Below are 12,610 nucleotides of genomic sequence, written 5' to 3' on the forward strand. Positions count from 1 at the left end.
AACTCCTCATTTTCTTATTTATTTTGCTCCTGAGGCTCAGTTAAATTACCGTGTGCTTAATACCAGTGCATTGCTTGGTAGTCCACTGTTTTTCTTATGTAATAAATGAGTTCTAATAGAAAAGCAGGGGGAAGGATATTTCATTTTAATAAGGTGTTTAGGGACAATTTGTGTTGGCTACTTTCTATTTTCATTTTCAAATGAGTAATTATTTGTATTAAGGTATTATTTGGGCAACTTATTCCAAAATTAAAGCAACAACAAAAAAAAAAGAAAGAACATTAATGCATGCAGTTTTGAATGAATGAATGATCAGTTTAATATGTATCTGCTGATTGTAAATTCAAAATAAAAGTTTGTTTATTCATGAGACTGAGGGATGTAGCTGGTCACTCATCAGTTTTGTTCAAAAATAAATTGACACTAACCTGCAATCCATGTGTGCTGCTGGTCTTGAAACCTGTTGGCAGATCATTTTTCATGTATTTATTTTCATAAGGTTCGATGGTGGAAATAAGATGTGTTAAAGACAAAAGCAAGAATAAAATGGAACATTGGCACATGTGTCAGAGTGAGGAAAAAAACACAAATAAGCTAGATTTGCTCACTTGTTTGGAGTATAATTGAGTTGGGATTAGGTGACTACTGTGGGAATTAGTTTATTATGCCTTATCACATTCCTTCAATGATTTTTTTTATTTTTTAATCCCCTCATCGCTTTTCATTGCAGCAGTTAAATGTAGTGATCATGCATATAATTTAAAATATGCTGACATAACTTCAACTTGCTGAAAATATCTTAAATATAAGGATTGCATTTTAACTTGACTAAAACATTTCCAAACTTAACATTTTAAGTTTTGTGATTTTATTAAGACATTTACTGAACAGGTCATGACTATAAATTCACCAAACAGAATCAAGTTATCAGCATATTTTTTGTAATGTTCATGTTTTTATGTAAACTCTGCATTTGTTATGTAGTTATTATGAACATAACAGTCACTTTGTATATTTTCTTGGAATGTTCAATATCTTGTAATAATGAAAACATAAATATAAAACATAAATATATTTATTTTCTGACCCTGTGACATTAAGAATTGTTGGGTTTCTGCAGAAATGAACAACATTACCGATGGCAGGTGTGTAGCAATCATAAGCACTGAAGGAAATAATTGTCAGTACCATTTATTTGTGATGTTTGGCAACAGATCAGAGCTTACTGGAAAAAAAAATAATCCAAAACATTTTTTAAAGAAATGAAATACAATTGCAGGGCTTTTTTAAAATGTTCATGAAAACAGAAAATATCTTGTCGCTAAATAAAAAAATATTTCTTTGAATGAACATGTACTGCAAATTTACCCTATCTAAATCATTATGTTTTTAACAAGTGTGCCTTCCACCTTCACACAGTCTGAAACAAATCAAATACACTTTTACAAGCAAGATATTTACCAAACATATTTGTGTGAAGGTGTGACTAAATGGACTAACTATTTAAAAAGATGGGTAAATTACCTTTTATTTGATTTAGCTGTGTAGGGTTTTTTATTATTTTAAATTCTAAATYTAATCATATTGCTAATTTAAGCATTTGTTTATGTGAAATTGGTTTGACAGTTCAAAGTATGTTCTAATTTCAAGGTGTAATATTTTGTTCAAACCTCAAAGTTAATATGTTTTAAAGGGGTGGTATAAAATTGACTTTTTGTCATTCCCTCTTCAAAAACATACCCAGCGTGTTGTTTTGACTCATTTACGCATGTTTGAGAAATCCTTGAATTTCCCATGGTAGCCATGTGGAGCTGCCTAAACACTTGCTGGTGCACTGCCTATTTGTACAAAGCTCCTCCCTGAAGCTCAGTCCCCAGCTGAGCTCCTCCCCCACAGAGAACCCCTCCCCCCAAGCATTGTTTGAAAACGTGTTGAAGTGGGAGTGACATAAATTGTAAAAGGCTCTTAAGGACATATAAGCCAATTATACAGTAAAGGTATTTAGCTATGATGCAAAGTCATTAAATTTATATTTGATTTAGGCCACTTTTTTCACAATAACTGAAGGTAAAAGTTACTTGATTGTCGTATGAAACAATCGACATTCTGATGTGTAATAAAGACACTTGACAAAGGCTTCAATTAGTAACTGTGTTCTATGATTTTTTGTGTTTTATAATGTAACACACTTTGAACTTCCTTGTTGCTGAAATGTGCTATACAAATAAACTTGATTTATTGATTGTTTAGAATTGAACTATGTGGAAATACTATACATAATACAGCACAAAACTGTGAAGAATAAGAAACCGATTTGTTGTGTTGTGAAATTATTCAGCTTAAAGACAGCCAGCTTCATTAATAATACACATCATTTTTATTACCATCAACAGGAAAAACATTGGCTTTATATGCACTGAAAATCTGGCTTGASATGAATGCCTCAAATGTCCAAGAAAAGGAATAACAAGATGCAGGTGAACTGCTGAGCCTTGACCTGAAAAGCTGTTTCTCATGTGTTGTGGCATGCATCTGTGGAGAGGTTGTTTACTTTTCACCTACGTAGAGGTGTGAACACTCCTTGCTGGACTAGACTGCACGCACCACACTGCTCACTTTGTGTTCAGGTGTTCTGTCTGAAATTGAATCAGCTGTCTGAGGGTCCTGTTTGGCCTGGAATGCACTGAGGAATTATATTTGGAGAAAATCCTTCTGAATTTCTCAGACATTTCTGCAACAAATAAGATGACTATATGGTTTTGCATTTTTCTTCTCTCCCTCCCCGTTTTGTGGAGTGTTTCCAAGAAGAACTGAATGGATGTACATAAAGAAACAATACTATGTGTATGGGAACTGTATATAATTCCTTGTATGAGATCAAGCATTAGAATTTGAGGGAAAAAATTAGTTTAGAAAAAAAAGTATATTAGAAAAATAATGAACATACAGGGAATTATATACTGTTACATGTGATTTATTAAGGCATTTTACTGTAATAAATGCCTACAACAAATCCATGTCTGTACTAATATTGCACATACAGTAAAAAAGAATTGGAAATGTAAGTTAACTGACAATAAAACCAATAATAGTTGAGCTTTTTTTTCCCCTGTAAGTACTGTAAAAGTTGAAAACAAAAATCAGACAATACAAAAAACAACAATAGTTTATTTACCATATGTTGTGTATGAACTACAAATTCTGGTCTCTATAATCAATCTTCATATTTTTTTAAAGGTCATGAAAGAATGTTTACATGAAAATCAATTGCCTATTCTGTTACAGCATGTTTCTCTATTTCCACTTTTTGAACAGATTGTTGGCACATGGAAAAATCAAAGTTTTTTTTAAAGGATTTTGTTATTCATTTTATTTTCAAAATGTATTTTATAGTAAACTACCACTAGAACAGCATTCCCTCTCAGACAAAAAAGGTAAAAAAAGGAATACTGACTAGAAAATATTTAAATATCTTACACACATGAGACAGTTCAATTAAAATTCAACAAATTTAACAATGAAAAAAAATATTTTTATTTTTCTAAGTTACTAAGTTTAAAAAAAGAAAATTGTTACAGTCTTAAATGTAAAACTTAGTAAAACCTTGATCCGTGTTGCACCAATAGGAATTTAAATCTAGAAAGAGATGACTCACACACAGGCCAACCTATGGTTTACAAATGTGCCAGACCCCACAAAAGTAACAGAGATGAGGTTTTGGTGGTGGAACAAGAAATATTAATGATTTGAGGTAATCCCTTTTTTATCCATTATTTTAGTCAGTCTGGGATCATGCTGGGCCTTTTTAAAGCAGTAATTCTCAAGTGTTGTGTGCTGCACATTCAAAATAAATGACTCAAGTGCTCTGTTTCTCTGATTCACAAAACTTTATGGATTTAACACACCAGATTGAAGGTCTCCAAAATGAACATAAAATAGCAACCTGCTTTTTGTCAGAAATGGTTTTAGATCTCCCATTTATAAATTCTGTTCAAACTTTCAGATTTTTGCATATGGCAGAAAATGTGAATTAGATGTGTTTATTGTTGTCCTGTTTGAAAAGGAGAATGGGTGACTGTTTTATTTATTTTACACAATATGTCATAGCCAGTGATTGTTACGGAACTTATTTAAATAAATGTTTGTTTTGCCACAAAATGTACACTAATCATTGCAAAGTCTAAACAGCTTGCATTTTTAATTAATTTACCCTGTTCTGTTTTATGGAATTTTTAGTCAGAGTAGCTTCTGGAATATTCTGCTCCTTTATCTCAATATCAAATTATGATTCTACCTGTTTATCTTGAACATCAAATCATTTGTCTCTTACATTAGTGTTGAATGTACTTTGTAACAAATCATGTGTTCAATTGGACATGGTTTTGATGTGTTTTTGTACTACAATTAGTGAGAATGGGTTTTACAAACTGTAAATTTTGCAGTTTTCATTTTGTATTTGAAAAGAAATTGTACAGTTTTGACACACTGTAAATTAGATAATAGGGCTTTTTGCATAGACCTTCAGATATTACAGCTTGTAACCTCAACAGTATCAAAACAAAAATAAACTAAATGCTTTAGCATTTTCTGTAAAAGATGACTGAGACGAGACATGCACATATTCTGAATTTAATCTTATCAAACAGTAATAACAATTAGATGTTTTGCTGAAATAAAGTCATGGATAACGTTGTTAAAAAGCACAAAAGATAGAAGAAAGATTTAATTTGTTTGTCAGCCATTTTCAATGCCTATAGAGAAATATCAGAAACCATCAATGTTAAATGTGTTTGAAGGTAAGAAATAGATTTCATGTTAGTGGAATATGCTGTAAATCTGCAGCTGCTATGCTACATCAGTGCCATTTTAAAGAAACATGGCAGTAGCATGACCGTAATAGAAATGTTACTGTTGAGCAGAAACACTACTTACTTGCTAAAAGTAAAACTTGGACCATCTGCCAAATGTCTGCCTTACCACTGCATTTACGAGGCTTGGCACCATTTTTCACAGTGGGGACTCTGAAATGGTTTCTTGGATATGGGTGCCTGCAGAGCTTAGTCCTTCCAAAGCCCATGGGCATATCAATTAAAATGTAAATTGTGTTGTCACTAAAAGAGAGGGAGAGACAGGTGCAACTCAAACATGTGGTTGATGTTTGATCTCGCACAGTGTAAAGCCTCTTGTAGCATAAGCCTTGCCACTTAGGGCCAAGTCTGATGGCTGCATGGGCAGGGTGTGCATCTTGGGTTGCCAAACATCCCCATGTGCAAATGTGACACACATATGACAAGCAATGTGCTCAGACAACTGCATAAAGGGTTCAAGCTTTTTTTTTTTGTTTGTTTGTTTCTTTCTTTCAGTTCATCAGTCTGATTCTGACAGCACTACTGCAGTACTGCGGAAGAGGTAACAGGTCTGAGCATGAAAAAAAGTTGGTGCCTAAGCATCTTAATAAGTAACATTACTCAGCACCACAAGGTACAGTAAATGTAAGTGTGGGTTCAGAATAATTTGGAGCAAATTCATGGAGCTGAACTTTTGCCAAAATGTAAAATAATATTCATCAACACAGACATGAATCCTGCTAAGTTCAATTGTAATGATTAAGTATTTATTACTGCCTTTTTGACTTTTAGAACTTCAATATTTTGTAATGAAGATGAAAGCAAGTTTGTTAAAACAATAAAAGGATTCCTCAGATAAATCATGGATTATAGTCAAGGCAGTTTTGCAATTTGAAATAAAATTATATTTAGCATATGCATTAGTGATAGAAAGACATACAGGTCAATGTAATTTGTTTTATTAAAAATCATGGGAGTAAGGAGAGTCCATTCCAACAACAGCCAAAAGCAGGACCTATTTCCTTTTTTTTCCCAAAATCCCCAGACTTTTAATGACAGAGTGAGTGCCTAATGTATGTGACATTTATAATTAAACAGTGAATTATGGTCAGATTTCATCACTGGCACTTTCATACTGTCAAGTGTTTAATTCAACTTTGTTCCAGATGGTTACAGAAGATTTCAATCAATTCATCCACAGCTGGGAAAAAATCCCTAATGTGCTCTATTTTTTTTGTTATAAGGGGTGGTGGTGGTGTTGGTGTGTGTGTGTGTGTGTGGGAAGTGGGGGTTGGGGGGTTGGCTACTTTCAAGTTCTGCAGTTATACTGAATGAACAACTACAAAAACAAAAGACAATTTGCTTTTTTTCTTTACCAGATGTCTCCTTTATAAACTCAAAAGCGTATTTGTAAACCAATCTTGTGATATGAGAAAAATAAAATACAATGTGGATCGGTTGACAAAAATAATTGCAGATTTTTTTCTTGATCAAACCACAATATATTTTTTTTCTTAAATAAATAACTTCTGTTTTGTAAAGACACTTTTTGAAACAGTAGACATATTCTAGTTTCCAAAGTTTTTGAGTTAACATCACCAGCCAGTGATTTGCAAATTGCAAGTCTTTTCTTCCATGTTGGGCTACAGTCCTCATGAGTTTTCATCAGTACTGTCCTCTCAGTAATGCCACTATGTAATGACAACAGTTTTATGATGTCTCAAAAAGGTATTAGATTTGAGTCTCTTGTACATTGTCTTTTGAGGTTGCCCGGATTAACAAAGGTTCGTGCGCTGAACTGTGTATGGAATTGATAGTAGAGGCATGGTTGTAAGCAGTCTTATAGGTGTTATAGTGGTTGAGGTGCTCATGCTCAAGAGGCGGCAGAGTCAGGTGACCCTCCATTCCTGGGCCTCCTGTAACGCAGTCCTCGTCCACATTGATAATCTCGATAGTGCGTGTCGGTGCGTGGTGGTTTTGCTGGTGGTGTTGTTTGCGCATCTTGTAGAAGATTATCAGCATGACAGCTGCCATAAGTGTGATTGCAACAAAGCAGCCGATGATGATCTTGGTTGTCTTCATTACCTCATCCAAACCATTTAGTGGGCCCTCTGTGACAGAGATCGTGAAGGTCTTCTCTGTGGCACGGGTGGAGATTGGGGTTCGAAATGTCGTGGTTGTAGTAGAGGTGGGTGGAAGAGTCTCCCATGTGCCAGCAGAGGGTGTGGGGCCCACCTTCTGTTGAACAGTTGTTGTGAAGCCTTCATTATGTGGTGTTTCTATAGTCTCTACTGTCACTGTGGTAAAGTAACTGAAACTGCTGTTCTCAGTTGAAGACACATTGAGTGTGGCAGATGCTGTTGTGTTACCTGCAGAATTACTGACCATACATGTATATGTGCCTGTGTCCTGCATGGTAACGTTGGTGAAGTTCAATGTACCATCGTTTAGCACAGAGATTCTGACCTTGTACGCGCCATGTGTCATGATGGAACCATTAGGTGTGATCCAGCTTACTGAAGTCAAAGAGCTGGCTCTGCATTTCAACTCTGCAGCACTTCCCTCTGTCACATTTAGGTCAGCAGGAGGCTCCACAATAACAGGAGCATAACAATGAAAGTAATTCTGGTCTAGCTCACCAATGTATCGTCCTTTATAGTGTGAAGGTGAGCTGCAGCGGGCACAGCAGCTGGTGTTTGCTGGTACCATCTCCTTTAGCCACCAGCTAAGCCAGAGGATGTCACAGTTGCAATTCCATGGATTGTGGTGCAAGTGCACCCTCTCCAGGTGATGTAAAGGAGTGAAAAGGTCATGGGGCAAAAGGGTAAGGTTGTTGTGAGCTAGATTGAGCTCCACAAGGGACTGCAGATCATCAAATGAGTTCCTTTCGATGGTCTGGATCTGAGCATGCATCATCCATAATTTTTGCAAGTGGATTAGCCCTTTAAAAGAACCAGGCCGAATAATAGTTAACTGGTTTCCAGACATCTCAAGTTCATCCAGCTTTACCAGAGGAGTAAGATTGGGAATTTCCTTCAGATTGCACATTCCCAAATTTAAGTAGCGTAGATTGCTGAGTCCTTCGAAGGCTCCCTCTGAAATGTAAGAAAGTCGTTTGAGCTCTCCAAGGTCCAGTCTTCGTAATGAGGGAACTCTGTTGAAAGCATAAGATGGAATGCTCTCTACAGGATTATTCCTAAGCCAAAGTTCTTTTAGTTTGGAAAGGTATTCAAATGCACCATTTGGGATGGTGGTAAGTCGATTATCAAAAAGCTCCAAGGTATTGAGACTGGCCAGTCCATTAAAGGCCCCTAGCTCAATTTTGCGTATGTGATTTTTGCTCAGTTGCAAAATCTCCAAATGTCTTAGATGTTTGAAGCTGTCCACTTTTATAACCTGAATGAGATTTTCTTGCAGATTCAGGTAGCGTGTGTTGGTAGAGATGCCATCGGGTACTTCGCGCAAGCCTCTGCGGGTGCAGATGACTTTACTGAACTGGTTGCTACAGGAGCAAACAGACGGACACGTTTGAGCACGCACCAGTCCTGCCACCACCAGCAGCTGCAAGGCAAGGAGCAATACAAATAGGGGGTCGGAAAAGGCCCGGTTCCACCTAGGACCTCGCATCATCTGCTGCTGCTGAGAGGAGGTCATCTTGTTGAACATTCATAATTCATTGACTTTTCTTCCACTCCTTAAAGAGGACTTGGGCCCACTGAAAAAAAGAGAGAAAACTTTGTTAAAAACAGTTACTGAGTGTTCAAGTCTAATGCATGTTTGAGATGACCAATAGTAGCTTAAACCAAATTATGAATTAAAAGTTCTCAAAGAATTTCTTTATTCTGGAGATTTGTAACTCTCTTTTTACAAATATTCAAAACATACTTTCGCACAATATTTTAGCAATTTTAAATGGGATGCTTTAACCTTTTTTATTTTTCTCTGAGCATACTGTCCTTGCAGTCTCAATCTTACTCATATAAACAGTTTCACAAGAAAGCTGCTGATATCTGTGTTGCATCTCTGTGGGAGAAGGGAAGAAAGGAGGAAAAACAGCTGCAACAGCTGTGCTATGTGATTTATATTTGATAGTGGGATACTAGATACCGCATAGCAGTAGCATATATGACCCCTGCACGTACGCAAAGCACTGATGCAGTACACTCTAAAAATGAAATGTTGGATTTATTTGACCATGTTATGTGACCTGGTTCCACTTAACTGAGTTGAGTAAATTCTAAGCAAAATGCTCGTTCTTTGGTTAAGAAACTGGTATATTGCTTTGAATTTACTCAACTCAGTTAAGTGGAACCAGGTCACATAACATGGTTAAGTAAATCCAACATTTCATTTTTTACAGTGTAGAACTCAGAACTTACAAGAACAGATTTATTGTTTGGAGTGGGGGTGGGGCTCTTTGGTGGGCCCAATGGATAACCCTTCATCAGAGCTAAAAAAAAAAAAWAAATAAATAAATAAATCTGAAGCTCCAGTGTTGAATAGTTTTTGAGTTATGAGTATTTTTGTATGTCTAGGAACCCAGGTCCAGTGGGCTGGGGGCCTTGATGGATAGCCCATTATCAGAGCTAAGTACAGTACGAAAACAATATAACCCTCACTTTGTGTGTGGGGGTCACAATTATGAGGAACCTTGCCGTCCAGTATTCTCTCAATCAAGTCAAAATGTCTAGAAATGTCTGATTGCAACACATACAGCACTACTTAGTGCTCCAAAAACATCTACTGTATGTGAATAAAAATATCAAAAAAAGATTTTCAGTTTAGATTAGAAAGAAAAACTGATATGTAGGCCTAATACAAAAATAGTAACACATCAAAATTAGAGGTTTAGGCTTCACTTTATAAAAGAAATAGAAGTTAATGAAGTGTGATTTCAACATAGAAGTTTAACCGATTCGCTTGTCAGGTTTAATAATTGTATTTGTTTTACTTATATACATATTTGACTGATTAATTATTTAATATCTTCCATTGTTTCAATGTTCTTAGTTGTCATTGTTAACTGGTAAAGGTAAAAAAAATCTATATATTTAAATTAAAATAATTACAAGGACAACAAGAACAAAAAAAGACTGTCAATGTATTTTGGTGACAAACTAGTCAAATTATTTTTTATCTGTATGACAAGAGGTTTATTTTTTTGTTTGACTGTTTGTTTATTTTTTATAGTTTAATGTACTTTCTACATTCAAACATATTGTTGTTTGAATATAGTGGAATATATTGTGCTTTGTGTTACTTTTCTTTGATATCAAAAATTTACTCGTAAACAGATTTACCAATTATTTAACATAACATTTTCAACCAAATGTGTTTCTCTAAATAAAGTTTGTCTCAATTGTAGCATACATATAGTACAATCATTCCCCAATGCAGTAATATACAATCACAGAAAATATATTTAGTATTTTTTGAAAAAAAATGTCATTGCTTTTGCTGGATTGCAGCAATGTGTGCTGCTGTATAGTGTGTTTAATTAATAGGAAAAAATAAATGTAACAGATTTTTACCCTCCCATTAAAGAACGGGCTATTACTATAAATGCTGATTAATTGTATGATTTCTGCCACCATTAATTCTTCATTTACAAAATTAAAAGCAGCCAAAACTGTGGGTGGAGAAAAAAAAGCGTGTTTTCATTTAAGTGGTCAGAGGAATGTGCCACACAAAACAGTCGTGATTCCAACAAATTAGATAACTTGTAAAGGAATGTGAATACTTACTAAATTTGTGAATTTAACTTGACACAATTAAGTACAAAAAATTGACGATTTCTGGTGCACAGCACTTTTTAAAGGAAAATATGAGTAAGTACCTACTAAAAAAGCTGCAGTCTGTGTTTCTGAAGAGTTTCCCTCAACCCCTGTGTCTCATTTTTCTATTTACACATTCCTCTTTTCAATAGATCAAACCTCAAACAAGGAATAAACAGTGAATCAGCAGAACTGCATCCAAATTACGGCAGCAGAAAATATGAAGTTGATTTACAAAACAAAACAGTTTGTCAGCACACTGACAAAGAAAGCAGCCAAACTGGATTTACACTGTGCAGGGATGGAATTAGATGAAAAAAAGATCAAAGAATAAGATTAGGGAAAATAAWGCATTTTCCAACTTTTGTAAAAGATTAAAAACTGCTATCTGTCTCTTTGTCTGTGACAAAGAACTAAAGAATGGCTCAGAAGGGGCAGACAATGAAAGAGCAAAATCTGCAACATTGGATATTTTTTCAGCTTTATCAAAGAGAAACCTTCCACACTTGAGCTAAATCTTTATTTACATCTTGAGTGAAAGCCAATACATTAATTATTAATAAAGTCACAACCTCCATCACATACAGTATTATGTTTAAAATGACAAATCAGCCGATTTAGTTATGAGATAACATCCAACCTTTGTGGAGTGCTGAAGGTAATATCATTCAAGTAATAATGTTGCAAGCCTTATGGTCCTATTTGGAAAATTAGATTAGAAACAGCATTTTTTAATCAATTTTATTGAATGATTAGATGTAGTATGATCAAACTGAGGAGGATGCTTTCAAAAACTCTTCAACGGCATCGGAGACAAAACTAAGACTACAGAGGAACATCAAGACGCATAGACTTTATCTAATACAAAATATATGTCAATAATTTCTTCTACATTTGTGAAACACCATAATAGAGTAGGGTGCTTCCATGGCAACAAAGCTACTTATTATTTATTACTGCCAATTAGAAAATAACACACATCCCATTACTCCTCAGGGTAATGTGGTAAGTGTTTTTTTTCTGTTTGTTTTATTTGCCAACCGGTTCTCAGTTTTCCATTTCTGAGACCCTGGCATGGCACTACTGTATAATGTAATCAAAAGGAAAATCAAAGTAATTCAAAACTCATAGTTTTCTTTTAAATGACACAACAAATCCATATCTGTAATTAATACAACATCTTTCTGACTAATATTCTTCAATTCAGTTTTCAGTTCTTGTAGTGCACAGCAGTTCCTTCCAGCTCGTTCTGTGGTTTCAGTCATTTTTATGAATGCTTTAATTCCCGGGTGTGTATCTTACTTTTGCATTATAAATCAGTCAGACATGGATAAATTATTTGTCGATCTTACAAGACACTGAAAACACAAGATCACAAAAGTCATAACGTAAATCTATTGACTGGAGTACAACATGAAGGATTTTTGTTTCTTTTACTGTATTTATAAAACGTATGCTCTGCCCTCAGTTTGTACAAACTCATTCAAACTGATTTTCAAAAAGAGGCCAAAGTTTCAGTGGACTCACTTGAGTCTGTTACCTGYGTTAATGCATGAGTGCTTGCTGATTATGAACGTAAAAGTGACTGGCAGAATCTCAGTCTCTGACACCGCATTCTMGGAAAGGACGGCGAGAAATTATGAAACACGAGACGTTTGTGACAGAGGAAGGTCGACACGTTTGGCAGAGAGAAGGAAAGAAAGAGAGATTGGGAGATTAATGAGACATAAATCAAATCAGGTCACGTCTGGATAATGCCAGCAATCTTGCAACAGCTCCAAATATAAACCAGAAACATTTCAGGATTGCAAGGTGGGAGGGATACCCACCACATCCATCACCAACCTTCTGTTTTCGATCTTTGCAGCCAGTGAAAATAAAAAGTGCACTTTAAATAATTAATCTAGGCAAAAAAGTAACAATTTATATTGTTGCATTATTAATGTATTTTGAGCAGTATTTTCATCATTACTAGCATTAGGTTTATTA

General features: G+C 35.1%; 1 protein-coding gene across 1 annotated transcript in view; it reads right to left on the reverse strand.

Moving 5' to 3' along the window:
- Positions 1-3,150: 3,150 nt before the first annotated feature.
- lrrc4ca (leucine rich repeat containing 4C, genome duplicate a) overlaps positions 3,151-12,610 on the reverse strand; it is a gene marked incomplete at its 5' end in the record, with an annotated part of 18,613 nt that continues 9,153 nt past the window's right edge. Inside the window, 1 exon segment of the mRNA XM_014005536.1 lies at positions 3,151-8,562. Coding sequence (XP_013860990.1) covers positions 6,579-8,513 — 1,935 coding nt within the window. The 3' untranslated portion in view covers positions 3,151-6,578.

The sequence above is a fragment of the Austrofundulus limnaeus genome, unplaced genomic scaffold (genome assembly GCF_001266775.1).
Source record: "Austrofundulus limnaeus strain Quisiro unplaced genomic scaffold, Austrofundulus_limnaeus-1.0 Scaffold31, whole genome shotgun sequence".
Classification (NCBI taxonomy): Eukaryota; Metazoa; Chordata; class Actinopteri; order Cyprinodontiformes; family Rivulidae; genus Austrofundulus; species Austrofundulus limnaeus.